Below are 27286 nucleotides of genomic sequence, written 5' to 3' on the forward strand. Positions count from 1 at the left end.
TTTCATTGTGAGGCCTTGTGTGTGTCTGTGTGTGTGTCTTCAGCGGGAATTTATATGTTCATAAATATATGTTTCCAAAAAAAAAAAAAAAAAAACAAAAAAAAAAACACCACGCTACGTCCCGGTGACTTCCTGTTATTCTGCTACGCGCGTCCCTGTCCCCGCCCCCGTGTGCAGCGTGAACGCGCAGCGGCGCGGCGGGGACGCGGACGGCCGCTCTGATTAGCAGCGGCGCGGCGGAGGAGACGGACGGAGCGGCCGGGACCACGGCGTGAGGCTCGCAGGCTGGAAACAAGCAAAATGCGCAGCTCCGCGGTGCGCTGCTGAGTGTCGAGGAGCGGTCCGGAGCAGCAGAGCGCAACAAAACTGTTTATTCTTCGGGAATGCAGGGAATTAAATAGACTTTCATTTTTTATTTTTTATTTTTTATTTCTTTCCATTTTTTGTGTGTGTGTCCGAACGAGCGCTGCCTGCGACCCATCCGGAGAGAGGAGGCTCCAAGCGAAAGAAAGCCATACTCCACATTTCGTCAAGTCTTGAGGTAAGGCTGGGATGTTTGGGAGTTTGAGCCTCTGCGACGGTGTGCGGCGGACTGTCCCGCACCGGGAAGGGGGGGTTTGCGTTGGAACCAGCAGACGAATCACTCACACTGTTGTTGCAAGAAATCTGTTATTTATTTGACGTGATTTTTTTTTTATTCGCTTCACTCACTGCACATGAAGCTTTTGGGGCGTACAACGCTTTTGTCGAGTGGTTGAATGAGTAGTTACTATCAGGTGTGTGTATAGGCTATGTGTGTACGTGTGTGTGTGTCTGTTAGGGAGAGAGCTAGAGAGAGAGAGCTTGTAAAAGTCCTGTGTGGCAAGCCATGTCACTTTGCAAAGTTCACACTGCTTGCTCCCCGCTTCGTTCAGTAAAATCAGAGAGAAACAAGTTTGATTTTGTTGTTGCTCTCAACCTTTCCCAGTAATATGCAAATGTGGAGGGTGCATCTCTTCTAATTGGACCTTTTTCCTCAGTCATATGAAACACTTACACACACACACACACACACACACACACACACACACACACACACACACACACACACACACACACTAATCTGATAGTTACATTCATTTGCATTAAGCAACAAGAAGGGGCTGTGCTGGCTGAAGTGTCTGGCCTCACTGAGGCGGGGTAAACGCTGCCATGTATTATTTAGTGGAGGTCAGCCAGGACTGCTTATAATGCAGTGGAGGCGATAGAGCCTGCACAGCAGCTGGAGCCCTACAGGGAGGTGTGATGGGCTGAGGAAGCTGCTGAATCATGGGGTCCCTCCGCAGGCTCATGCTGGACTCCGGATCAGACACCACTCAGTGTGAAATGTCTTCCTCTGATCACGACAGCATCTGTAAATATTCCCAAAGGGGCTGATAGTTTATCTGAAGCATCCAGTAGTGAGTTTACAGTGATTTTACTGCACTGTGTGGTTGCCAATGTTTTTTTTTTTTTTTTTTTTTTTTTCCTGTGGCATCTTTACGATATTTCCATTGTATATCATAACAACTGCAGTGCTTTATGGTGTCACTGTAATATCCCTGTAGGGCTATATAGTGTGTGTTTGTGGTAGTCAGTGGGATGACCTTGCTGTTCTGGCACGGGTATTTTTTGAATTCCCCATCACTGCTTCCTTTTTAGACATTTGCATCATATTCTTCTATTAGATTTACTGTAAGATTATTTCTAATTCTTCCTCAGCAGAGGAGCGGCACATGTTGTGGATTAGTTCATGTTGTGGTTTTTGCTATGAGCAGCAAAATCATCAGGGTTGAAAATGTAGTTTGGGGTAGCAAGGCGTAATTGATTCCTATAGATCAGTGACCCTTTCACAAAAGCTAAAAAAAACAAAAAACAAAAAACAAATGGGCGGCTTGTATTGAAGTGGCTGTGCAGCTCCCCTGAGAGCCCTGCCTTCCCTCTGATCTGCACAGGTGATGAGAGTGAAGTGGGCCTGTCCTGCAGGAATGTGTGGTCTGAGAAGACGCAGCTGCCAGTGTAGCATGAGAGGCGGCGCAGGCTGAGACTCCAGCAACTGGTCCCTGTCGACATCCGACACCCCGCTGGCTCTCTGTCCGCTATTTCTAAATGTCTGGCCTCCGTCTGTATCACACTGAGCTGCATCTGCACGGAGACAGAGAGATATATCACCGACACAAATCTGAGAGGATGGAGCTCAGTTTAGTCAAGTTGTGCACGCTTGAGTTAAAGAAAGAATCTGCCTCTTTATTTCCAGCTTGAATACTTGTGAGAGATTTTTCTGAAGCTTGCATCTTAATGTTAGTATGAGTTTAATCGGAGGCTTTGCATGCACAGCTACAGCACTCTCTTCACTGCTCTGTTTTCACCGCCATCAGCACTGTGATTTCTGCCACTGAGGACAGCTGAGTTTTTGATATTCTCTTTAGCAAAACAACTTTCCCATGTTTCGAAACTAGGTTCAAATCTTTGAAACCTCATCTCCAATCTGTCAGATTGTGTCAGTAATACTTCTTTGTATGTCTGGGAAAACGTTGGGTCCTCTTTAAACACAAAGAAAAGTGGAATTCAGTGATTGAACGAGTCAGGCACCGGCAGAGTCACGCAAAGGTCTTTTGTTGTGATGCTGAAGCGTATAATCTTTCAGATATATCAATGTGTTTGTATTTTTCCTCTACGCTGGAGGCGACCTTGAAAAGCGGTTCTCAAGAGAGAGAGAGAGGCCTCAGGTCACTTCATGCAGCTTGGGGCTCCTGAAGACGATTCATAGATGCTGCAGTACAAATGTGCCTGCAGTCCGTCAGAGACGTCAGAGCAGCGGCTGCACTGTCACGGCACAAAGAGCCGCATCATGCTGCAGCTTTGAAAAGCTCAGTCATGAAATATGTATCAGGAGAAAAAAGTGACCCCTGCTTTATATATAGCCTCACTCTCTGACAGTGAATTATGTCTGTGCTCGTGGAAGACTTTTCTGCCCCCCCTTGCTTGGAGTGTCTCTCTCAGAAGAAGTGAAGTCATAACAGCTATTAATACTAGAATTACAGAAACAGGGTTGATCCTGCTAAATGGGGCAGAATATTACATATATATATAAAAACCCAACAACTTTTCAGGATGAGATACTTGGTTGTAAACAGGCTACTCACATCTCTATGGCATTCTCACATCGATCAGTTTCCAGAATTTTAGCATCAAATCATGTTTTCTTATTAAACCTTACAAAGAGATTTTCAGAATGGACTTAGTATTGTTCATTTAAATGTTATTAGGTCCATGCTTTTTGTTTATTTTACCACAAACACTGAGTGCACTGAGCGCTGGCTTTCTTCCCTGCTGACAGCTGAAGAAAATGTGACCCTAAAGCTGAGGTACATGCTGTAGTAGGAGTTTAGGGTAACATTGACTTCTAATGCTTGTATGCATATTATTTCATAGTGTGACCTTATTTGTAGCCTTGTCAATGAGCAATAAGGAACTACCAAGGCCTGTCACAGAATTAATTTTGTTGTTTGTTTGACTCTTCAAACGCACAGTGTCATATTGATTTTTTTTTTCTTTTGATCGTCAGGACAAGAACCTTCTGTGCTGTGATTGGTGCTTTGCAGGAGTCCAAACCTCCTGTTAGGGTTGTTTTTACAATCCAGCATTATCCCAAAAAGGGGGAGACCCCCAGCATCACCTCCTCCTGAGCTGAATAGCAGCAAATTGAGGCTGGGGTGGGGGGTGTGGGGGGGGCACAAGTCACGTGCTGCCCCCTACATGGTCAGGACGTCCTGAAAAGTGTTGTGGCTGCATGACGGGATTGTATGGCGCAAGTGATTGGCATGCACATGAAGTCATTAAAGAGGAACCTGCTTGTGTTGCAGCGAACAAAGCTCCCCTTTCTTTGGTAGGCCATTATATTAGTGAAGCTTTGGCCTCAAAGGCTCAGCTTCCCTGCGTTTTGCATTTCCCCTCATTAACTCTGCGGTGCTAGTGGCTTTAGTGAGATGCAGAGAAGAAAGTGCATTGTGTTGTACTTTGCAAACGTATTGACGTGAAATGGGGCTTAATGTGTTCTTCTTTTATTAAACCCCCAATGGGATACGGCATCAACAAACATTACCGATCTGGTGGCAGGCCTCGGTTCCAGCCCTTTAAAATCCCCTTGAATCTGCTCTCGTCGTAACTTCTATGCTCTGACGTTTTGCTCGGGACAGAGAAGCAGGCCAAAGCCTTGTTTTTAGTTGAGAAACCCCACAGTGATTTAGTTTATGCCTGAACAATCACAGGAAACTTGAAGGGCATGCAGAGAAAGTTGTTCCAGGGAAACAAAGACCCAGCAGTTACTTTTACTAATGAATACTAAAATGAGAAATAGTAGTGGATTATGGGAGTCAGCCTGCAGGTTTGATGTGACAAAGTGACTGTGTGAAATTGCATGTGGGCCTGGAAACTAACTTGTGTCCTGATTTGACTTTTGAGGTAATGGCTTGTCTGGTTTGCAGCTGGGCTGAACGTTAGTAAAATGTTAATGGCATGGGAACGGAGTCATCCTCCGCTGAAACACCATATAAACTTTACTGAGCTCCAATGTGCTTCACGAATGGCAAAGCGAGTCTGACGAGAGATACAATGACGAAGAAGCTGGCAGCTCTTGATGCTACGCCACCCTTCAAACATCACACCCCGGCCACAGAACTCACCTAATGCTTTTGACGACACCAGCAGAGTTGGACTGATGACATGGTGACAGTGCAGCGTTATTCACCCTCTCGTTCTAATTGGTATTTCCCCTGTAAGATATTTCCATGGCAGCCGCTGCTGGCCGGTGCTTTTGTGGTTTTGACAGCTCACAGATAAGTCACACGCAGCACAAACGGACTCAGCTGCAGCTGATGGCACGCACAGTTTCTTCATTGAACATTCCAGTTTGTTTACAGAGCGAAGCTTGGAGATGCCAAGGCCTTTCTTCTGCAGGATATTGGCTAAGGAGCACTGCTAACATGAGTTTTGATTTGTTGAATTTTCTCTGTTTGTGTGTGTGTGTGTGTGTGTGTGTGTGTTGTGCGTGCGTGCGCAGTGACAGCTGTGAGAATAGCTACTGTGGCCCCCTTCAGCCATATGGTATACACAGGACAGGGCCTGTGGCTAATCCCTAGGCATGTGCTCTTGTGTAATGGTACACAATACTATCCGTTTGCAGGGGAGCGCTGCCACTGAGCTATGATGCTGCTCTAACAAGCACTCCAAACATGTTTTTTCCCGGTTATGCCTACGCGACGATAATGGTCCGAATGATTGCCAGAACATCAGGTACAATTGAACCATTAATTTGTTTCCTAAAGCCGCTGCCAGTGGAGCTTGAAACTTGCTGATTCTGGTGAACGCTCGAGTTTATAAATATGAACATTTGCATTTTCCCCCTGCTATTTTTATTGAGCTATAACTCTCCTGAAGCACTTGGAGTAGATGCATCTCAAGCAGCCCAGTTCATATAGCTCTCAGTTCATGTGTGATGCTTTTATAACGTAGGTTGGAAGATCGGTTTTAAATGTTGTCAGATTTGCTGGCAGGCAGCGTAAGTTATTGTCTGACTTTTTTTTGTTCCTTTCCTGCCTATTATTTTGAAAGAAATTGGTGACCTTCATTGTAGGCCAGTAATACAAACAGCCTATCTGGCATGTAGCACTAATTGCCATATGACAGATTATTGTGCAGTATGTGGCTGCCTGCTGTTTAGTGACACGCCATATGTCTGGGCAGAATATAACAGTGGTTCATGGCAAAACCAAAAGATTTTTTTAAGGGGTTCTTTTGGGGTGCAGTAACTGAAAGAGCAGGAGGGTGCATAAGCTGCAGGACAAAAAATATGTGACACAGGCTAAATATTGTCTTATGAGGCTTACCTTATGCCTCTCAGTATGAATTGTCAATGTAAGGACCTGTGGCATGTCGCTGAGATATACCTACCGCTGTGCCTGCCGTCTGTCACTGATCACTCGGACCTGCGGCATGTCACACAGCAGCAGCCATACACCGCTTAGTGCAACACGCCAGATTAACGGCATATGTGATGATCACAGTTCTCCAGTGCTCCTAGGAAAAGGCAGACTTTTTTTTTTTTATTGCTAAGACTTTTTCAAATAACAGGTAGAGAGTGAAAACATGTCAACCAATAACTTGCGCTGCCTCTCGGCCAAGCGGGCTGAGCTTCGGGCTAACTCTCGCTGAGACATCAGCGTAGCCAAACAATAACAAATTCCCCGCAGATATTTAAGAATGATCTCACGAGCTATGTTCGACACGTGAGCTACCAGCAGCATGAAACAGATAATAAACTCGTGCATCAGTCAGCTCCAGCACTGTTAAGGTGTCCGTTCCAAGTGACATGAGGACTAGTAATAGAGATCAAAAACTGCATGAAAAATAACGTCAGTGTTTACCCCTTGTCCTGTGGTAAAATGTGAATACTGAGCCCGTATGTGGATGGTGGAGTCGGGCTGGGCTGTCCAAAGTGTTGACAGAAGTCAGCTGCTGTTGCGGCGGGCCAGCTGTAGTGGTGGCAGCTGCCAGTGAGGAGCGGTACCTGCCAGTGGAATAAGTGGCACACCAGCTGGAAGTGGTACCTGCCAGTATAACAGCAGCGGCATATCAGTGGTCACTTTTTAACCTTGGCACCAGTCCCTCGCCAGACACTGTGTATTGGACTTATCTGCACTTCTCCCCACTATAATATAATACTTCCATGCTAAAAAAAACGAGTAAAATGAGGCAGCTCTCCTCCCGCTTGGGTGGAAGCCCCTCCTTTTGTGTTGCAAGTCAGTCCTGCGCAGTTCTTCCGAATCGTGCTCCAAGACAGAGTTACACCCTAGAAAACCACACAGTCTTCACCACGCTGGCCTCGTTTTTCCACAGCCACTACACTGCGCAATCGAGATTAATCTGAGACTGATATGTTGAGGTAAATATTGTACATGCAGGCGGCGTTCATGAGTGTGATGTAATGATTTTCATACGGGCCGGCCGAAGAGAGGGGCGGCGAGAGTTTTTAGTTTGCATTTGTGGTGCAAATGCATCATGAAAAATTGCAGCAGACTACATCAATTAGAGCTCTTATCCTGGAGGAATTCTGGCCGCTTACAGTAGTCTGCCTAATGTCAAAGAATGAGGCAAGAGGGGAGGAAAAGAGGAGATAGTTCTGCTTAACTGACAACAAACAGGCGGGATGTGATAAGGTTGACTGAAACGCTGTCTGTTCCTCCCCAACATGGAGCAGAGGAGATTTTCCTGCTAATAGCTGGAATGCCTCTCCTGGCTGTTTGGTGGATAGGGAGCCCGTGTGGTTGCTCTGAATGAGTGAGTGACTGAGACTATAGGCTTAACTTGGAAGGGAGGTGCATCTGAAGTGTTAAGGAGTAACACAATTGGGACTTTATTAGAGAAAACAAGGGAAAATAAAAAGTCGGTCATCTTTCATTGGTGTTGGTGCAGCTCCTCTTTCCTCAAGTAAGCTGTCAAACTTCCCAAGAGAATTACATAATTTGTATTTCTCTCTCTCTCTAGATCTGCCCTGTATTGATCTACTAGGAAATGTTAATGTTCTGTGGTAATATCATCAAATGTAGTACTAAAACACCTGATAATTAAGAATGTATGTCTTTTATGCATTGTAGTTTGCTATTGAGTTACAGGCACCTATTGGAGTGTTAAAGTAAGTGAATTTTTCTGCTACGATCCAGTGCCACTCAACCCTTTAGCTGACAGGTTAAGCACCAACAAATACAAAACTGCTCTTAGCCGTTGTTTGAAGTGTTTCCATCCTCGTGGCAGTCCAGGATGACGGTGTTCTCATTGACATGGCACAAGTGGTCACTGGAAAGTCCAGAGAGCGCCGAAATGGTATAAAAATACCCAATTTCCCGGTCTCTGTTACCAGATCACAAAGAAACTGAGAACTCGCAGTAAAATCCGGGGTGAATCAGTGTTTGATCATCACCAAAACACCAGATGATAATATTTGTCATGGAGGAAAGGAGTTGGATCTGTCCAGTAACATTGCAGATGCTTGTAAAATAAATGTCAGGCTGGACCGAAGATGAAGTCTCTCGAGGTCTGATGGCAAAATGTCACCGTTGAGTGTCCCCATTTTTCTTTATTTCGGTGCTTACCTGAATCCTCCTTTATTGTGCAGTGATCCCGACTTACTGGTCTCCTGACAGTATCTCTGCTCTGCACGTCAGGTTGTATGAGTTGAGTTGGACTGTTGTAGTCCAGGTGTGCTATGAAACTTCAGATGCCAACTGTAATGACTTTTTCCAAAGTCCTAGTTTTAGTGTTTGGGAGTCGGGGCCAGTTTATGCTCAGTAAGTTTTCAGAAGGAGGGTTGGACTGCTCTGATTGTTCCAGCTGACAAAACGCAGTATTGTTATCTGAAAATGGACAAAGTAGTTTTAGTCTAGATCATACATTTCTACGGACACGTTGTCCTTGGATGAAATGCAGTTCATTCGTGTTCAAACGGGGATGTGTCTGATTTATCAGTTCATTTACAGATTTGTGTCCTTTTAAGTGTTAAATGAAATGCCTTTCCTTCCATTTTCTCAGATAACTGGCAAAACATAGACAACATGACAAGGTTTTTTGCATGCAGCAGCAACAAGGACTGAACAATCAATCAGAATATTTTTGAAACCTTAATATCCAGACTGCAGGAGCATCAGTTTTTTTCAAGAAAATATTGGTGGCAAAATACCATTAGAAATGGAGAAGAGATACCCTGGCCTACAGACTGTGTTTTTTAGGTTTAAGAACAGCGGCGCGTGGTCCTTTTAAGTAGGGCATTATTAGGGCAACTCCAATTGTGAAACACATTGTAATGAATAATCATTGTTGTTATTGTTTTGTGTGTGTGTACGACTTTCAGTTGTTACTCGAACCTAAGTCATACATTATTACAGAAACATGACACCACCCGACGGCAGTCTGTGTGTAACATGTTTGGCTTTTCCTGGCGGCCCCGGATTGGTTGACACTGCTTGACGAAAATAAAACATACTTCACAAATAACTCCTGAAAGGCATTGAACATCACAGATGGCAGCGTAAGAGTGTCTGAGGATGGACTTTTCCTTTTAACTCAGCAAATCGTGTTGCTTATTTCTGGTTTGACCACAGTTTACCCAAATGTCTCTTCCCGTCGTCTCCTTGCATTCTTAACAACTTTGGAAGCAGAATTAAGCGTTAGGTCATAGCCTTATACCCTAACCCAGAGCCTCTCGCCAAAATCTTCAGTCATTTCAGTGAAGCCTGCAACCAAAATTGCTTGTTCATCACCACTGCAGCCCTTACTGTCTCTCCATCCATTGCGGCTGTGACTGCACCACCAGGCTCAGATTTCAAAAGCCTGTGGTCTGCTGACGGCAGACAGACAGCGATTGGCCCCCATCCTCAGAAGAGCTGGAGGGAGCCTTCGAAACACTGCCCTCTAATTACAGGTCATGTGTTTTTTCCTAATGCATTAAGCAGATGTGCATACGTTTGTGCTTAACATACAGCCCCCAAGTTGGATGCAATTACCCCTCATTGTTATAAATTACTGTAGGCCTGCACTGCTGTGTGGACTAGATCATTGTGATTTAAGTTTCTGTGATTCTGTTTCTGGTTTTTAACCTTAAAGGGGCATCAAGTAATTTACAACTTATCAACAACTATTGGTGACTAAGGAACCTCAGCAGCACTGACAGCTCTCTGGCACGGCTCGCAGTGGCCTGTGATGGACAGAAATATAAAACTCACATTCTCCCTACAGCTGAAAATTAGGAGGAGGGCTTGTTTCTAAAACGGAGAGCGGCGGCTGGAAAGTGGGTTCTTGGAGGCCAGAGATCTCGGCAGCTGGTGAAGCAATCATTATCTCAAACTCGCGATCAACAACTCAGTCAAAACCCCCGCAGATATGTCACGGTCATTTCATTTTATAGGCCGGGAAAATCTCAAACGCAGCTTTAGTGATACCTGAGGCGTGTCATATGTTGCATGATCTTGTGCCGTTCATCGGTTGGATGAGCAGAATGCCTTCTCAGTGTTTTGCTCCCTTTTTTGAAGATCAAAGCAAACATCCATCAGAAATCTCAGTCACTAAAATCCCTGACGCCGGTGGAGCCTGCATGTTTTCTGCCATCGTATAAAATTTGCTCTCTAAGCTTCTCAGGGCCCAGTGGATTGTCCAAATTAGAGTAATCTATTGACTGAGACAGAAGTGCATTGATGGACAGCCATTTCACCCGACTAGAGTCCCAGGGAGAATTAGACTGGCATCTGAATTACATATTATTACATACTACACAGAGACTCCTGTCCAGGGGTTAAGGGACAAGCTCACAGCATAGATTTTTGTGTTGAGGATTTGTTTAAGTTGGTACGATTAGGTTTGCTGAACAATCACAAATACCTGCTTTTGCAAACTTATTGTGACTAATTGTCCTCTTGCTGACAGCGCACACTGATGTCTCTCTCTGTGGGATATTTTTGCAGTGTACAAATCTGATTCACCCGTACATATGCCATGATTCATAGCAGTAGCTTCGAAATTGCTCTGTGTTGCAATCCATCGTAGGTGTCGAATGCCCTCGAGGAAGCATTCGCCGCTCTTCACCAAAGAATCCCTCGACAGCCAATTTGATCAAATTTAACGAAGCTAATCGGCCATGAAAGTGACGAGCGTTTCTGCATAGCCTCGGGTTGAAGAGCCAGTTTGCTTCTGCTGATATGCCTGACCTGGTTGCAGGTATCCAGAATGAGAAACAGTGTTGATTTCTCGGTGTTCATTACCGGACGATGTGTGTTGATCTCTGCGTGGTTGAAAGCACCGTGCCGCTGTGCTACAGTCATCGCCGCTCATCTCCACTCAGCTATGAAAGATGAGATGAGTTCCTTCTGGCACTTAGCAGCCTTTTTTTTTTTTTTTTTTATGTGTGTGTGTGTGCGGGTGTGTGCAGACTTGCTGAACCTCTTACCCCTTCCAGTATCTGTGCATGCTCTGTACCCTTTGTGTACAGGTGTCAGATTTTTTTGGTAGACATGCATGTTGATATCTCGCCTTTGTTTGTCCTACAAAGTGGAGGGATGTCTGGAGGAAACCTGCCGGTGCCCTGGCTGGTCCTCGGCGCTGCCTTGCCCCCAGGGCCAGCGGCTGCTGAATGAGGCCGTTTGGCCCGATAGCCCGCCATTCTGAGGGGGAAATGGAGTGTGCATAATCTGGGTCACTGATACCTCCTAGTCCCTCACTGTCTTCCTCTCCTCCTCCTCCCTCCTTCTTTCATCTCTTCTCACTGCCTCTGCTATTTGACCCCCCTGCTGTTTTGAGTACAGTCTGACCATTCTTGTTTACAGAATGGTTACCAGCCTTTTCATTCCCTGACCCGTTTGCAACACAGGAGCGTGATTTGCGAGCTAGTTTCTGCACTTTACTTTATAAGATACCAGCCGTGGCACATCGTTGTTCGACTTTCTTACTCATGTCGACCTGGCTCTTTACAGACAGGTATCAGAACATTTCAATTAACATTTATCTGGGACTTTTTTTAGCTGTTACTATCGGTGGCCATGCTGCAAGTCGGGAAATGTGCACCACAGCAAAGTTTCACGCAAGTCTAGTAGTTGAATGTTTCACACTGTAGACATTTTCTAAAATAACATCAACTTATAGATAGTTTTTTTTCTAAGTTGTCTTCTGCTGTGTTCGCCTCAAATTCGTAATCCTGTTAACATCTTTTGGCAATGTACCTTGCATTTGTGGACCCATTTTCTTGTTTGGCAGTGCGTTTTTCTTATTTCCTGTATTTCTGGTCAAAGGCAGACTATGTGACGTCGCGTTGATGCGTCCAGATCAGCCATGACGGAGTTTATCAAAGAAGAAGGGCTTTTCTCTCGATTCACCATTTGGGTTTGATGTTCATTAATGACACAGGGAGTAATCCATCAAAAAGGCAGATTTCCTAACAGACAGAAGCCTCCATAGACCAGGCTGTATTACTGACACGGGACATTTTGTGTAAGGAATTACCTGCTGATGTAAAGGTAGATGAGACGGGCTTAGGGAAACTGGGTTTACCAAAAAATGGCAGCACTTCAGCGCAAAATATATCCCGGATTGCATTAGCATCACAGATTGATCATATCCAGTAGTATGAGAGGGTGTTTTTTTTTCGTTTATTACCTCTGAGATTTGATTGGAAAACACTTTGATCTTTATAATTATCCCGCAGTGATTATGCAGTAGTTTTGGTATGAGCTCAGCTATCGTCACAAGCTGTTTCCTGTAGACTTCCACCTCTCCGGCTACTGATAAGTGACACCATCAAACCATTAGCTCACACCTGTGCTGGTTTTATGACGTTTCATATTGATTAATGTTAAATCGCTCGCTGTTTCACTCTGACATCAGCAGGCAGTATAGATCTCTATCTATCTGTGCATCTACTTCACAGCAAGAGAAGATAAAGAGGAGCTCGCACAGGTAGGGCGGCGAAGAAAATGCTATGATCTTGCGAGATATTTAACCTTCGGGGGGGGGGGGGGCGCAAAGGGCAGGTATATATTTAGAAAATGACGGTTATCTGAATGCAGGCATGTGAAAGAGGAAAGACCAGCGCTTAAATTAAGCAATAAGCAACAGGAACAAGCCAACAGTTCAGAGACAGAGCTTGAGACAGGCAGCAGGTTTAGAGAGAGGTGTCTCAGGGTCAGTCGACACTGCCGTCTGATCCACAGTGTCTAGACCACAGCGATGGAAAAAGTTGAAAATGTTGTCCAGGATGAAGCACAGCCATTGCAACTCTCTCCTGGATTTTTTAGCAGGCAGTCAGTTTTTTTTTTTTTTTTTTTTACAGCCGTCATGGGGCGCTGGGGTCTACGGACGTCTCAGAGACGGCTGGAGTTTATGAGCAGAGTTCAAGACTTTCTGTGAAAATATTTGCAGAAAAGTGCGGATGAGTCTCTCCCAAAGGTTTTCTGTCAGGCTGCGCATTATCTGAAATTTCCGAAACTCTGCTGCAAGTCTTTTTCTGTTGTTGTTAAAGTTGTTAAACAAACAAAACCAGTTTCTCCATGTTGGGGAGGAAAAATATAAGCTGGAATCTTTTTCAAGGTCAGCTTTGCGAGAAGCAACGCCCTTGACATTAGAAATTTTATGTCGCCCTCAGGGCTATTATCCTCTATTGTAGAAGGTAAGATAGAAATGTATCAGCAAAGCCCAAATGGTGTTGTTATGGAGAAGCCCAGCAGAGCTACACTTCCTGTCTCACCCAACACCAGGGTCATTGTCCCAGCAGTGGACACAGGAAGTGGGGTTCTCCATGGCGACCACAGAGGCGTGGTGCTGTTTACACCCACTGTCTCCAGTGCTCTTTTCCACATAAAGTCTTCGCATTTATTAATAGATGTTCTTCACGGGAGCCTGCAGCAGGGTTCACTGGCACGACAGAGCCTCTTTGATTATTGGGCGTAATGCAATCACAGCTACATCATTCGCAGGAGAAAAATAATAGCCATTTTCCTCCATGATACCAACATTTATTACTAGATTGGCAAGTTTCCACGGTCAGTGTGTTGGCGTAATTGGATTTTCCATATTGATTCACAAGAGAATTGTTCCTGTAGCCAAGTGAAGACTAAATTAAAACACTGAAGGTGGTAACTGCTTGTCACCCATGACTGAAGGGTGTGTCTGTGTGTGTGCTAAGGCCACAGTCCTGTTTTTTCCAGCTTTTACCTTTTTATGACGGCCCATATATACACATCTAGCAGTTCACTTGAGGTTACATGTAGCCTTTGACTGAAACTGGATTAGCAGCATTTGTCATAACAAATTCCTTTCTGTCAGGTAATGTTTGGGTCCCAGAGAAAACTCCTCAAAAATGGTTACAGAGGGAGCACAGAGTGTTGTTATCAGAACATACAGCAACAAGGCATTGTTTCTATGGTGTTCTGATTTTTTTTTTCTTTGTTACAATCTTGTCTCTTGTCCTTGGGCGTCCTGCAGTACGCTGTGTAATTTCACTTCCTCCCTCTTCGTCCCGCCTCTCTCTGTACCCCACTTCAGGCGATAACAATAATAGGTCCTGTGTGGCAAAGTTGGGCTCTTAATTTAGCAGTGACACATGGCAGCATGTTCCTCCAAAAGAAGGTCCTCGTGTTCTCAGGGGGTCAGACTCATATTTTCGTGGCAGTTCTGCAGTTGTGCCACCTGTCAGTGTTTAGCCAGTGGAATGTGGAGGGAGTTAGTGTAGGCCCGGCGCTTCATTCAGAATGACCAGCCACGATTATCCTCCGCTGTGTGCACAGACCGGCCTAAGAGGCCTTCAGTCGTTTTTAATTACAGTGTGGACAGTGATTCTTGCACGGACTTGTTCCAGCCTGGCCCCGGCTTCTCTGACTCATGTGTCTTGGTAACAAGTTCTCCTTCACGCAAAATACCACAAGCTCAAAGGCTAACGCTTTTGTAGTTTTCTTTTCTGTCAGTGAATCAACAGATAAAATCAAAGTGTTTATATCTGTTCTGTCGCTTTATCTTTCTTTCTTTGTCTCTCTCATTGCGAGGCATTCTGGCTTAACATCTGATCATAACCTTATCTGCACGCATGTGTTTAAAGAATACTTTTGTGAGGTGTATGCTTGCATTTTAAGTGCTAACCAAGGTTGTGCTTTTCTCTGCGTTGCCTGAGGGAGAACACATCTTCTTTTTCCCTGCAAAGGGGGAGTTACATATTCTTAAAATGCCACAGTACGTTTAGCCACAGGAGGCATTAGATAATTTGATTTAGAGCGAGTGCAGAAGTCCAAATCAAAGAGTAATAATCAATTAGCCTATTTTGTTTTACAATGGTTTTGCATCTCTAAAAAGACAGACTGAGGAGTGAGTATGTTTCTCTTCTTTCCACATTTTAGGGGCATGCTGACATTGGAGGGGGTGTGTACTTTGATTTGATGTGGTGCAGGTAGCCTTTGGTGTTGGCCCTTACCATTGCAAGAGGGTTTGATAACACAGAAATTACACCTATTTAGAAGATGGTGCATGAGATTCTGCGAGGTGAATTGGAGTTGGAAATGGTGCAAAAGACAGGGCCTGAACTGAAACAGAAAGTGCCAAAGATGCGAAGATGGGAGGGGAAGCAGCAGACGGGGTAGAGGACAGAGAGGAGACAGAGTGATGTCATCCAGCAGGACGCACGGCCAGGCTGGAGTCGTGCAGGCTGCTGACTGACTGTGGGCAGACCTTCGTACTCCTCTCTCCATTTCTCACTCTCCTTTCCTGTAATATTGGTCCCGCTCTCACTCTCACTTTCCCACAGCTCAGATTTCAGGAAACCAACATCCTCTTTTTTTTTTTTTTTCTCCCCCTCTCTCTGTCTATTTCTGTTAGAGTTGCCAGCTTCTACACACCAGCCACCACTTCCTAGTCATTAGTCCTGAGGCAGAGAAAGACAGACAGAAAGGGAATACGGGTGGCACCGAACACGGTTAAAGCGCTGCACGTCTCGCTGAAACTGAAAAAAAGCAAGAAAGCAGCCTTTGAGAGGTGGTGAAATGTATGCAAGGCTACGCTTCACCACAGGCCCCGAAACCATATTAATATCTGTGGAGGGCAAAGCGTGCAGCCTTTCACTCAGGGCTCAAATTAACAAGGTGGTTTAAAAAGGCCACTGTGAATGTGCGATGTTGTTCTCCACTCCCTCAAAACAGTCTCATTAAGCTGGCCTCATTCCTTTGTGATTGTTCACCAGGGTGGTAAATCTTGCCAAACTAGATATTAAAGCTTAAATGGTAATTTTATTACAGGTGTAATTACTTGTTATATCCAGCCTTCTCTATGTACAAAAAGCTACCTGCAGTTTTTCCCCCTGTATGCCTCTTTTTTGCTCATGCACAAAGGGCAAGGATGCTGAATTTGGGCCAGACTAGATTTCAGTTTTGTTGTTGAATGTCAGGCAAGGTCGGTAAACGATCTCTTTTTAAATCAAAATTGGATTTTTTTTTTTTTTGCAAATCCAATTACGGACGGTCATCTTGGTTCACCTCTGAACAAATTTTCATCACTCAAAAGAGTAATTTCAGAATGTAGGACTGCCTCAATCCGCACAAACCCCAAAGCTGAAATGTTCAAGACGTTGCCTTTGCAGTGTCAGCGCTCTGCACTCCCCCTTTTTCCATTTGCTCAAATTAGGGTCTAAGTGGGTCATTCGAGTGCGAGCAAAGTATAGGGAGAAGTTACTGTAGCTTTCTCTGCCACATCCTCATTCCCAACAATTTTCCAAACAGACAAAAAATATGAGCCATTCACTGTCAGTCATCACTACTGGAACAGCCCAGAGATGTTTTGTGCTCTTCTCCATAGGAAATGTTTGTCGTCTGACTCAGCTAACACAATGGTAGACTGACAATATGAAGCTCCACAATCGTCCAGGGCCTTTTCTCTCAGTCCTTGGTCCAGGTAACGATGTTGACTCTCTGACCCCCTGCTTCTACTGCTATTATGTTTCCCAAATAGCTGCTCCAGTGTCCCAACAGGCTGCGTGGTTGTAACTCCTCTCCTGACAAGGTCAAGGCCCCCATATGAGCTACAGTGTTGCCTCCAGGCTCAGGGTAGACTTCTGTGGGACGTTGCAAAGGCACACTGGAGAGCTGTGATGCATTCAGGTGCATGTTGACCTGTAATTATGTGTGTGTGTGTGTGCTGACCAAGTTGGTGCTTGCAAGGCATGTCCACTGCTGCATCAATCAAACTGACCCTCCACCCCTTCAAAGGTAGCACAGGGGCTATGTTTTCCACTCTGCACACACACACACACACACACACTTTTCTCTTTACGAGGACCACAGACTCACCATCTGACACAGGTTAAACATGTGGTCTCGAGCTCCACTGATACTAAACCCAATGCTAGTTATTTACCGGGAGCAGCAGTTGTCTGTTGTGTCTGTAACATTTATAGGTCGTATCATATCAAAGCACATTCTTTGCAAACCTCAGCCGTGTTTTCCTCTTCATCAGCTTGCGCCCATCCCTTTCCTTCATAGTTCATTTTATGACTGGTTGTGCTGCTTGATGTCTGCAGTGGTGTTTCCTCCCTGTGTGGTAGCGAGGGGGGTTGGGGCCTGTTTGGAAGGTGGTGGAGCCGCTTTAAAAGCAGGGGGAAATGAGCTTTTGTCTAGTGTGTATGCTGCTGCACATCACAGAGTTTGAGTTATCTGTGCATTATTAAGTCCCAAGTCACTTTCAGTTTCAATTTCAGAAGCAGCACCAACAGATGCACACTGACATACTAAGCACTTTCTGTCTTAAGTAATAATATTAGTACTAGTGTTTTTATAAAAACCCTTAATAGCAGAAAATGAATATTCAAATCCCGGCCAAACTCGTTGCTGCAGCATCTGTCTGTCCACCGGCAACCTCTAGCATCTTGGTTACCTGTCTTGTTGTGATTGGCCAGTGCCAGTCAAAATCATCCAATACCAGATTAAAATTACAATAGCTTGCTTTTAAATATTAGATATTAGTCCAATCTAACACTCTGTTGCTCAATATTTAAATCTAGAAATTAATTCTGTAATTGACAAGTAAAGAGGAAGTGAAAGATGTGTGTGTGATGTGTTTTATCTTTGCCGGTGAATCTGTCAGCATAATTTGGCAGTGATTCACATGTACCGACAAAAAGTTGTGATCTTGATGTGAGCGTTCGCAGTCTAGTGCCAACTCACGCACCTTTAATAAACCCAATCAAACCCAGGGGCTAAAGATGTGAACGCGTCTTGCACCACACAGCATTCTGAGCTGTCAGCGCCGGGCTTTAGCTCCGGTGACAGTGACAAACACACGGCCTTTCAAAGAGATGACTTCACATTGCAGAAAGCCGACCAAACTTGATCTTTCACTCCGCTCCAACAATGGTAGCCTTTGAAACAGTTGACTCACACAGTCGATCCTCCCCTTAGTGAAGGAACCTCCAGAGTGACATCTCTCCAAACAAAACTCGGTACAGAAAAGTAAAGTACAGAAACATTATGTAAACACGGTCATTTCCTTTCAAACACTTCATTAAGTAATATACATGTCTGCTCTGTAGGATTTCAAGGTGTGGCGCAGGTGATTTAGAAATAAATGAATGAATGAATGAATGAAGGTTATTGGTTATACTACAGGACTCCACCCAGATATGATTTGGAGAAAAGGCAGTTAGTGCTATAATAATCTGTTGTGTGTGTGTGTGTGTGTGTGTGTGTTGCTGCTCTAGTCCACTGCGTTTGATAAACAGGGGGCAGAGCAATTAATCAAAATATTATTGGGACCTCTCTGTGATCCATTGTAATATCTAAATCACAGCTGCAATTGTTTGATAAAGGTAAAATGTCTTATTAAAATAGCATTATAAACCAGTTGTATTGTGGCGCTACATTGGAGTGTTTCTTCTTCTTAAATCAGATTGTTCAGACAAACATGTTTGGTACAGACCCATTAAAAAAAAAAAAAAATCACATCATCATTTTATTATTTCTTTTTAAGTGGAAATGAAAATTGCAATGTAAAAAATGCCCACTCCCACTAAAATTGCTATTGTGGAAGTAATTGCAAACAGATTTTTCTGATCATATTGTTGTGTTTTGCTCACATGAAAAGTTGTGTCAAGCTGTAGATCTATGTGCAGCGAAAACCCAGATTTAATGTTAACCTTGATGAACCAAGATAACAGGAGCGGTGATTCAGTGTAGCCATACGCTGAAACATCTGAGAACAAGAGGCCACGTCTTTTGTATTTGAGGGCGACGTTTAAATACCAGCTTTACCGATTACTGACTTACAATGATATTTGACTGGAGATCACGGTTACAACCCGGGGCTCTGATAAAGGGATCTGTTTAGGTCTTGGGAAAAGTCTCCTGAAACGACAGATTTCAGGTCAGATTACATGATGGGGTGATTCCTAATCTCTGACCATTCAGGTGATGTAACCAAATCTGTTTCTGGTTCAGTCGTCTGCGAGAACAGAGACAAGAAGAAGCCAAGACGGGTTTCCTCCAGCTGAGCTCAGTGTGCCTTGTCACTTCCTCAAGGGCACAAACCTTAGCCTTATCTCCATCAGACCTTTACTCCTTAGTTAACACACACACACACACACACACACACACACACACACACACACAGATGCGCTCACACAGGCTGACGAGGTGGGATGACATCATGCTTCAAACATTCTTTCTTCCTTTTCTTTTGTCACTTACTCTCTTTTTCCTTTCTCTTTTTTTTCTCTGACATTTGGAGCTGCAGAGTTATGTTCAGCACTCTGAACAGATTTTCACCGCACGGCCTTAGGAACCTTAGGAATAGGATTCGACTCGGTTATGCTGATACATCTCATCCTGGTCACTTGCCCAGATCAAGCCCAGATGATCTTTGATATCAACAGTGCCTGTTAAAGGTGGAGTCAACGATTCTGGAGAAACACTGTTGATATTTGAACTCACCAAATTCAGCCAGTATCTCCTCACGGTCCACTAACTGTCCATTCTGTGTGTGTGCAGAAATAAAATTGGTGTTTGTACACAGCCCTGGCTTTGTAAAAGGGAAACAAACACGAGCTTGGACCGGACCCATGCAACACTATTCCAGCCAATCAGTTTGTGCTCATGCTCAAACAGGGGGAAAGGAGGTGTGTGGCTCCCAGAGCGAGCGAGACGGATGGTAAATCTGTCTGTCAATTTAAAATATCAAAAATCTTTCCGAAAGGCCGACTCCACCTTTAAAGGTTTCAACTTTTTGGGGAAAATAATGCAGTGACGAAGACAGAAAAGAGAGACCTGTTACTGTGCTGTTTGAGTTTGTTATCCAACAAGTCGCTGGTTATCTCGTCGGTCACAGTGATAAACATGACTAGGCAAGTCTAGATGAAACCGGACTGCCACTACAGCTTGAATCACTGAAACTGAACAATATCTACTTTGCTATTTGACTTTCCTAGCCCGTGTCTTCATGTATACGTGCACCAGGCAGGGAACTGTGAGAACGAGCGTGGGGCAGACGTTGCCTTATAGTCTGTTGGTCTGAATACTTGAGCAGCCTTTCTGCAGTTCGATCACCTCCCTGCAGGAAAGTAGAGCCCATCAGCAGTCGTTGCGTGTGGTCTGGTCCCAGAAATCAGGGGAAGAAAACTGCCAGGACTTTATTTCTAAATGTGGACTTTTACAACTTGGGCTTTAGTAATGCTGCTTTTTAACGAGTGTTTGTTTGGCTTGGCTCTGCCTTCCACACCGCCTGATTAGCCAGCTAACTAGCCTAGTCCAAACTACCTAGAGCCAAGAGCATAACTCAGTGTTACTTAGGATTCAATTTCATTACATTTCAACAACAGAGTGAGTGAGTCAGTCAGTCAGTCTGGGATATACAGTATTCCCGGCAGCCTGCCAGAAATTAAGGGCAGTATCATAATTGTTAGTGTTAATTACAGTGATATAGTAATACCAGTTAATGGTCCATGTCTAATAGGGTATCATCAGTATTGCATGCATAATATATAGTCATATTCTGCTCTATCATGAGACCTATGTGTTTTATTCATTTGAAAAAAAAAGGGTCAACATTTGTAATTTTCTTTGTTTTTTGGGAGCGTGTAGTCTGACTGTTGGTGTTTTACTGCAGGGACATTTTTCCTCATTGTCCAAGGTAACACTTTTTTTGTGCTATTGGACAAGTCATATCTTGTTTTTCCATTCCAACTCACCATGACTCAGTTTTGGTAACAGTTACTTTTCTGGATTTAGTTTTCCATCAGATGTTCCCTCATGGTGAAGCCCTGCTGCTCATATGTGGGTGTGTTGACTCCCTTCTCTACCGGCGCCCCACGCAAGTGTTTCTTGGCTTCTTTTTTGAAATGGCTCCTTCACATGAACCATATTAGTTTAACTAAGATATTCCCTGGAAAAAAAATACTTTTTAACATGGATAGATTATCAACTATGACACAAGTTTCTTGAGTCTTTCGCCAGTATTTCCTTGGAATCTCAAATGAGGCGCCTCCAGAAATAGCAGCTGATACCAGATACTATCCTAAACTTTTGCCCAATGGAGAACCTTAAAAAGAGAGTGGAGGCGAGGCGAGTAGAGCCGATACCATGTAATGTAATGGAAAAGCACCAATAGAGAATAATGCAACTTGCAGCCGATGATAATTCAAACTTCTCTTAAGGAGCACCGTCCTCTGAGACTTGCGCCCACCCATCTTCCTTCACAATACATCATCCCCTCCCCCAGCTGAACCAATCTGAGGACCGTGCGTTTCAGTGTCCCCTGTGTCGCCATGAATCATGCTGGGTAACATGGGTAACGCGGTTTTGCGCACATCCATCAGGATGGTCAAGAAGCAGTGGAGATGGTTGTAATTGGGAGATGTAATGTGATTGGCAGGATCCCTGGTGTTTTCCTGGAGATGTCCATTAGTTGATTGTCTTCATGTGATGATAAACAGAGAGGCAGCCAGCATGGCCCTGTGCTGTCCGGCACTGCCACAACCCTAAATCCCCCCCTATCCTTTAAGCAGCGAGCTGACCATCTGTTCCAGGGCGCCCGGCCCTAGTTTGATTCTCAACACACACACACACACACACACATGCATACAATCACATAACCAGGCATACCTACTAACACAAGCAGGGACATGCACACACACACACACACACACACACACACACACATTCATCACAGGGGTCCAGCACAGCGTAGCGGGCAGTTAATGCCTACTATATGTTTCTGTGAATCCATCATTATGCAGCTAGATTAGTGCCGTGTGTGAGGTCGAGAGAGGTGCTCTGTGTTTTTCTTGCTCTCACATGGGTGTGGGTCTGTATTTGGGAAGGGGAGAGCTACTGAGCCCATGTGTTTGCATGGCACATGGTTTTATGAAAGCTGCCGTGGCAACACATGGCCGTGCAGGCTGCACCATAGCGGGAGGGGGTTGAATACGGGACGGCAGGAAATGACCAGGCAGGGGTGCAGCATTGTACCAGTTTCCAGCTGGAGTTCTTTTCACTCCACTTTGTGCACCCACTATATGTGTCCCTTTTCCATTTCCTGTTTTCCTTTTTTTTTTTTTTTTCTGTTGCTGTGCTCTCCACATGCCGTTTTTATGTGCGGGCAGCAGAAATGAGAGGGCTAATAACAAAAACAAGAGGCCAGTGTTTTTGACAGAGAAGTATCTCTGCTGGCTGGCAGCAGTGGAATTTGAAAGTGCGATCAAGGCCATGTTTTTGGTAGAGCTGGTTTAGGAATTTGACAGAGGCCTAAAAAAAAAAAAAACAGAACAACAAAAACAACAACAACAAAAATAAATGCACATCCCAATAATCAGTGACACACAATAGACAGAATCAAACTTTTGTGGAGGTGGAACCCAAACAGTGTGCCGTGCTGTCGTGTGCTATCCTGCCAACACAGATCTGTACACAATAAGTCTCCATGATTCCCTTCATGCTCAGATTCTGTTGTATAAAATGAGATGAAGACCAAAAGAAAAGAAGCACATAACACAGTATAAAAATAGTATTAACCCATTAAAAACAGATGAAAACATTCATGTAATTGATGTTGTTGTGATGGACTTTTTCACTTTCAGTTACATGACTTATTTTATGAGGACAAATGGGTTGCCATAATTAACCTGATAAATCAGCTGACTGGAAGCTTCAGCGGCACCTCTGAAGACTGCAGGCTTGACAGTCGAGACATGCCAGGAGAATGACAACACCCCATTTGGCTGTATAAAAGAGGTCAAGAAAACAAATAAAAACAACAGAGGAATCACAGAATATACAAGATTGCAGGGTTATATAATAATTTGCTTCTGTCAGTTTAAGCACATAGACTACTGGTAGGAAATATGGGTCATAGTGACTTATGGACAGTCATTAATGTGGCTGCGTACTTCAATATGGGTGGAAATGTGAAATACTGAGAAGGAATGGCAACGCTCTTTAACAGAACAGCATATAAAGTGGATTGCTTCCTTGTCTGTTCACTTCAGTCACGCATCCGTGTTGTGTATTTGCTTATGTTGCATCGCATTACATTGCATAGAGATTCAGACAATAAAGGTCCTGTCGGGCCCCACTACCAGACACTGAATCCTGTTTGTGTGAGTAGCACTGGAGCTTGTTGGCTGCTGGCCAATAGGTGTGTGTGTGTGTGTGTCTGTGTGTGCGCGCGTGTGCATGCACTGAGCATACAGAATATTGGAACCACCTGTTCTAGCCACGAAATAAACTGACCAGGAGAAAGCTATGATTTCCTTTTGATTTCATCCATTAAATCCAAGAGGGGGAGATGTACATAAATTTGGTGAGACAGGTCAAAGAAGGACTTGAGACCAAAGAAAAATCCAGCCTAAAATAATGCAACACTATTAAAAAAAAAAAAAAAAAAGTAGCTTTTGGTGATGTACCTTGAATTTTTTTTCCTATCCTTGAGGATAAATGGCCAAATGCACATACTGTGTTTGCAGTGCAAAGTAAGTCCTGTGGAGTTTGGTAGGTTTTGTTTGTTTTTACCTCAGAATCAAAAAGTAAGGGCTTCTTTCTACATTAACTTTTTTGCATCAATGTTCAACAATCAGAAAGGGACAAATCGATCATAGAAGAGACCAAGTTCTCCACCGACACTAGCCGCAGTAGATCATAATGCAGTGCAGCCATGGCCACAAGACATGTATTGTGAGTGAGAGGAGTGCTTTTTCTTTAATGGAAACTGTCTTGCTCTTATGCTTTCACTCTGCTGTTCATATTGCTATTACTCTCTCCAGCTGCACTTACAACCCGCAGCCTAATGCAAGTTCATATCCATTTTCTGGTGGTTGTCCAAAGTCATTGTGGGAAATACAGGAAGTCGAGGAGGCAGGTTGAGGGAAAAGTGAGTACACTAAAAGTGTATCATTACCCTTCCTCACAGTTGTTGATGTGTAACAGTGTAAGACTATCCGAGGACGTTTGCCGGACCCCCACTAATCGGGGAAAGCCAAGAAACTTGGGTCCTAGTGGTGACAGCACTTGTGGCCACTAAAAATATGAACTTTCTATGTGTCCCTATTTTTTCGATATTTGATAAAAGCATCTACTAATGAAGACCAAACTGCGGCTGCACAATACATGGTCATGTGATACTTAAAGGCCTCTGAAGTACCGTAGATGTTGAGGAGAAGCATTTTTTTAACATCAGCAAATCAGGACGCACAATGCCAATCAGAAAATATAGGTATAATACATATAAGTGAAAATATAAGGTTGTAAGGTTGTTGCCGGTGCACTTTTGGCTAATTTAGACAAAATACAAATGCATTTAACTATCTTCAACAGGATTTTGCCACAAAAATCATTGATAGTCAACAAGCTGGACCTCCTCTGAAAGCTTAGTATACCTGCTACAAGATTCCCATGTTTGATTTTACCTTAGATGGATAATAATAATAGTTTAATAGTAACACGCACCAAAGCCCTGCTAATAGAACACAGCACTAAGGAAGTTACCTTTGACCTCTCACAGCCAGTGTTACTCAGATTGACATCGCCTTTATCCAATAGAAGGCACTTAGCCTAATCATGTCTGGCCCTCTGTCTCAGTGTGGCTGGCTGGAATTGGACAGGGGCCTAGAGAGGCCTGTTGCTTTTGAATCCATCTGATATGGCATATATTTGTACCTAATAACAACGTAACACAACAGGGTGTGGCAAGCACAAGCCTGGCTGTTCTATTTTTCTCCCTTCATGACATGAACTGTGCCAACAGGGGCGCCGCTCACTCTTAGAAAAGTCCTCTGACGTTTGTGTGTCTCCAGTGTGTGTTAGCATGTACAATATTAGATTAAACATAGACTGATTCTGTGCTACACTGATCGCTTAGAGCTTATTTTTTGGTTTACTCAGTCACGTAGATATTAAATTCAGTGTAGCTCCCAAGTAAGTCCTCTGGTGCCCTCAGATTTGGGACAGTCCTGCAGCACAGAAGGTTTTTGTCAGCAGCTCAGTCATAATACCCCTCTCACTCTCTCTGTGGCCAACACTAACCCCATGATGGCCCTCTGCTGTGTATTAAAGGGGAACTTCTGAATAGCGTGATTGTGTATTCAGTTAAGAGGATGGCAGCTGCTCGTGTGTGTGTGTGTGTGTGTTTGTGTGTGTGTGCATGTGTTGATGTTAATCCTGTCGATCCAGATGACTTATCTTTTATCCTCACTCATTATGAGCATGCATGTTGGGCTCCAACAAAATAATTTGGCCCTTTAGTAGATTACATAATAACACATAGGGTCTTTTGTGTCATAATCTGGAAACATTTCATAATCTGACAAGATTGCAGACTGTCTTGTTGAAACGTCTGGCGTTGGATGGGTTGATCGGTGCTGTCACTGCAGTTTCTGAATATAGATGTACAGTGTGACTCTGTGTCACTTCTTGCAAATGGAGGGTTTGTTTTAATTTATTTTAGGGTCATCCTGTTTATTTGTATTTTTAGGTTTAGATGTTTTGAGATGTGCTAAAGGAAGCAGTGTCTCTAATTTTAGATCTTTTAAGGCCACTGAGTTATTCATTCATCTTTGTGGCTTCCTGTCCCTCTCTCTCTCTTACAGTGGTGATGTCTTGAAGCTGTGGCTCCCCCAGCCCAGTGAAGGACGTGCCAGTGCCAGGTGCTGCTAATGGGAACTCCTGCTTCGCCATGAGTGCTCGTGATGGCGATGGCGGCATTGGTGGCATGGGTACCTTGGGCCGGCGCCAGCGCTTTGAGAACTCCGAGTTCACTGTGCGCATCTACCCGGGCGCCTTGGCCGAGGGCACCATCTACTGTCCGGTTAGTGCCCGCAAGACCACCACAGCCGCTGAGGCCATCGAACGTGTCATCGAGCGCCTCCATTTGGATCGCACCAAATGTTACGTGCTGGCCGAGGTGAAGGAGTTTGGTGGGGAGGAATGGATCCTCAACCCCACTGACTGTCCTGTGCAGAGGATGATGCTCTGGCCCCGTGTGGCGTTGGAGCAGCGTTCCTTCTCTGGCGGGGAGGACTACCGCTTCCTCCTGCGGCAGAAGAACCTCGACGGCTCCATCCACTATGGCGGCAGCCTCCAGATGTGGCTGCGGGTCACCGAGGAGCGCAGGCGCATGGTGGAACGGGGCCTGTTGCCGCAGCCCGAACCACAGGGGGACCACGCCGACCTGTGCCGCCTGCCAGAGCTCAACGAGCGCTCGCTGCTGGACAACCTGCGCTCACGCTTCCGCCAGGAGAAGATCTACACCTACGTGGGAAGCATCCTCATTGTCATTAACCCCTTCAAGTTCCTGCCTATCTACAACCCCAAGTATGTGAAGATATACGACAATCATTCGCTGGGTGAGCTCGAGCCACACATCTATGCGGTGGCGGATGTGGCTTATCACGCCATGCTGCAGAGACAGAGGAATCAGTGCATCGTCATATCTGGAGAGAGCGGCTCTGGGAAGACGCAGAGCACAAACTTCCTCATTCATCACCTGACTGCTCTCAGCCAGAAGGGATTTGCCAGTGGGGTTGAGCAGATCATCTTGGGAGCGGGACCAGTACTAGAGGTAAGCAGAGAATGCTAACATAAGACGTTTTAGTAAAAAGAAATGAGTTGCACAAAATCTATTTTTTGTAAACACCGTCCTGCAAAGAATGGTTCCTTACATTGTTTTAACCAGTTTTACTAAAATATACTGGTTGTAACCCCAGAAAGTGGCATCTTGAATCATTGAATTTATGTATTATTATTATTATTTTTTTTTTTTATAACATTTGGAGTTTCATTTAAAAGTGAAAAACAATAGGATATGTCATGCACATATTTTTTGCATTTTGTTATTTTTTCCTTTTCATAATTTCACTTACACATATATTTTTCTTCTGTGACCATCCAACCTTTATTGATCCCCTCGGGGGTCAATAAACTGTTTTTGGTTCTGATGTCATTTGGTCAGATGATTAAAGATGAAGGTAAATTAAGTAAAGAAGTAATTGTAATGGGAGATCATGTCTTGGGGGCGTAAACACCAATGGGTGTTGATGATATGTCAAATACACAGTTAATCTCTGCGCTGATCGTTTGCCTATTTGAATAGACAGAGCAGCGCTAACACATTCAGGAGGAGTTGTTGTGGTTGTGCGAGCTGCTGTGTGCAGCCGGCTGGTCACAGTTATGTAACTCTGCATGCCCACAGCTGTCGGCCGGCCTGAGTTGTGCCAGTC

General features: G+C 44.4%; 1 protein-coding gene across 4 annotated transcripts in view; it reads left to right on the forward strand.

Moving 5' to 3' along the window:
* The first annotated feature begins 266 nt into the window (after window positions 1-266).
* Window positions 267-27286, forward strand: part of myo9aa (myosin IXAa) — a 116107-nt gene continuing 89087 nt past the window's right edge. For 3 of the 4 annotated variants that reach the window (XM_030076113.1, XM_030076133.1, XM_030076141.1), the window contains exons 1-2: window positions 267-541; window positions 25658-26628. In XM_030076113.1, coding sequence (XP_029931973.1) covers window positions 25744-26628 — 885 coding nt within the window. In that variant the 5' untranslated portion in view covers window positions 267-541; window positions 25658-25743. Of the gene's footprint in view, window positions 542-25657; window positions 26629-27286 lie in introns of those variants that run through there. The other variant, XM_030076122.1, reaches the window with a different exon arrangement.

This window comes from Myripristis murdjan, chromosome 3, assembly GCF_902150065.1.
Source record: "Myripristis murdjan chromosome 3, fMyrMur1.1, whole genome shotgun sequence".
In the NCBI taxonomy this organism is placed as follows: domain Eukaryota; kingdom Metazoa; phylum Chordata; class Actinopteri; order Holocentriformes; family Holocentridae; genus Myripristis; species Myripristis murdjan.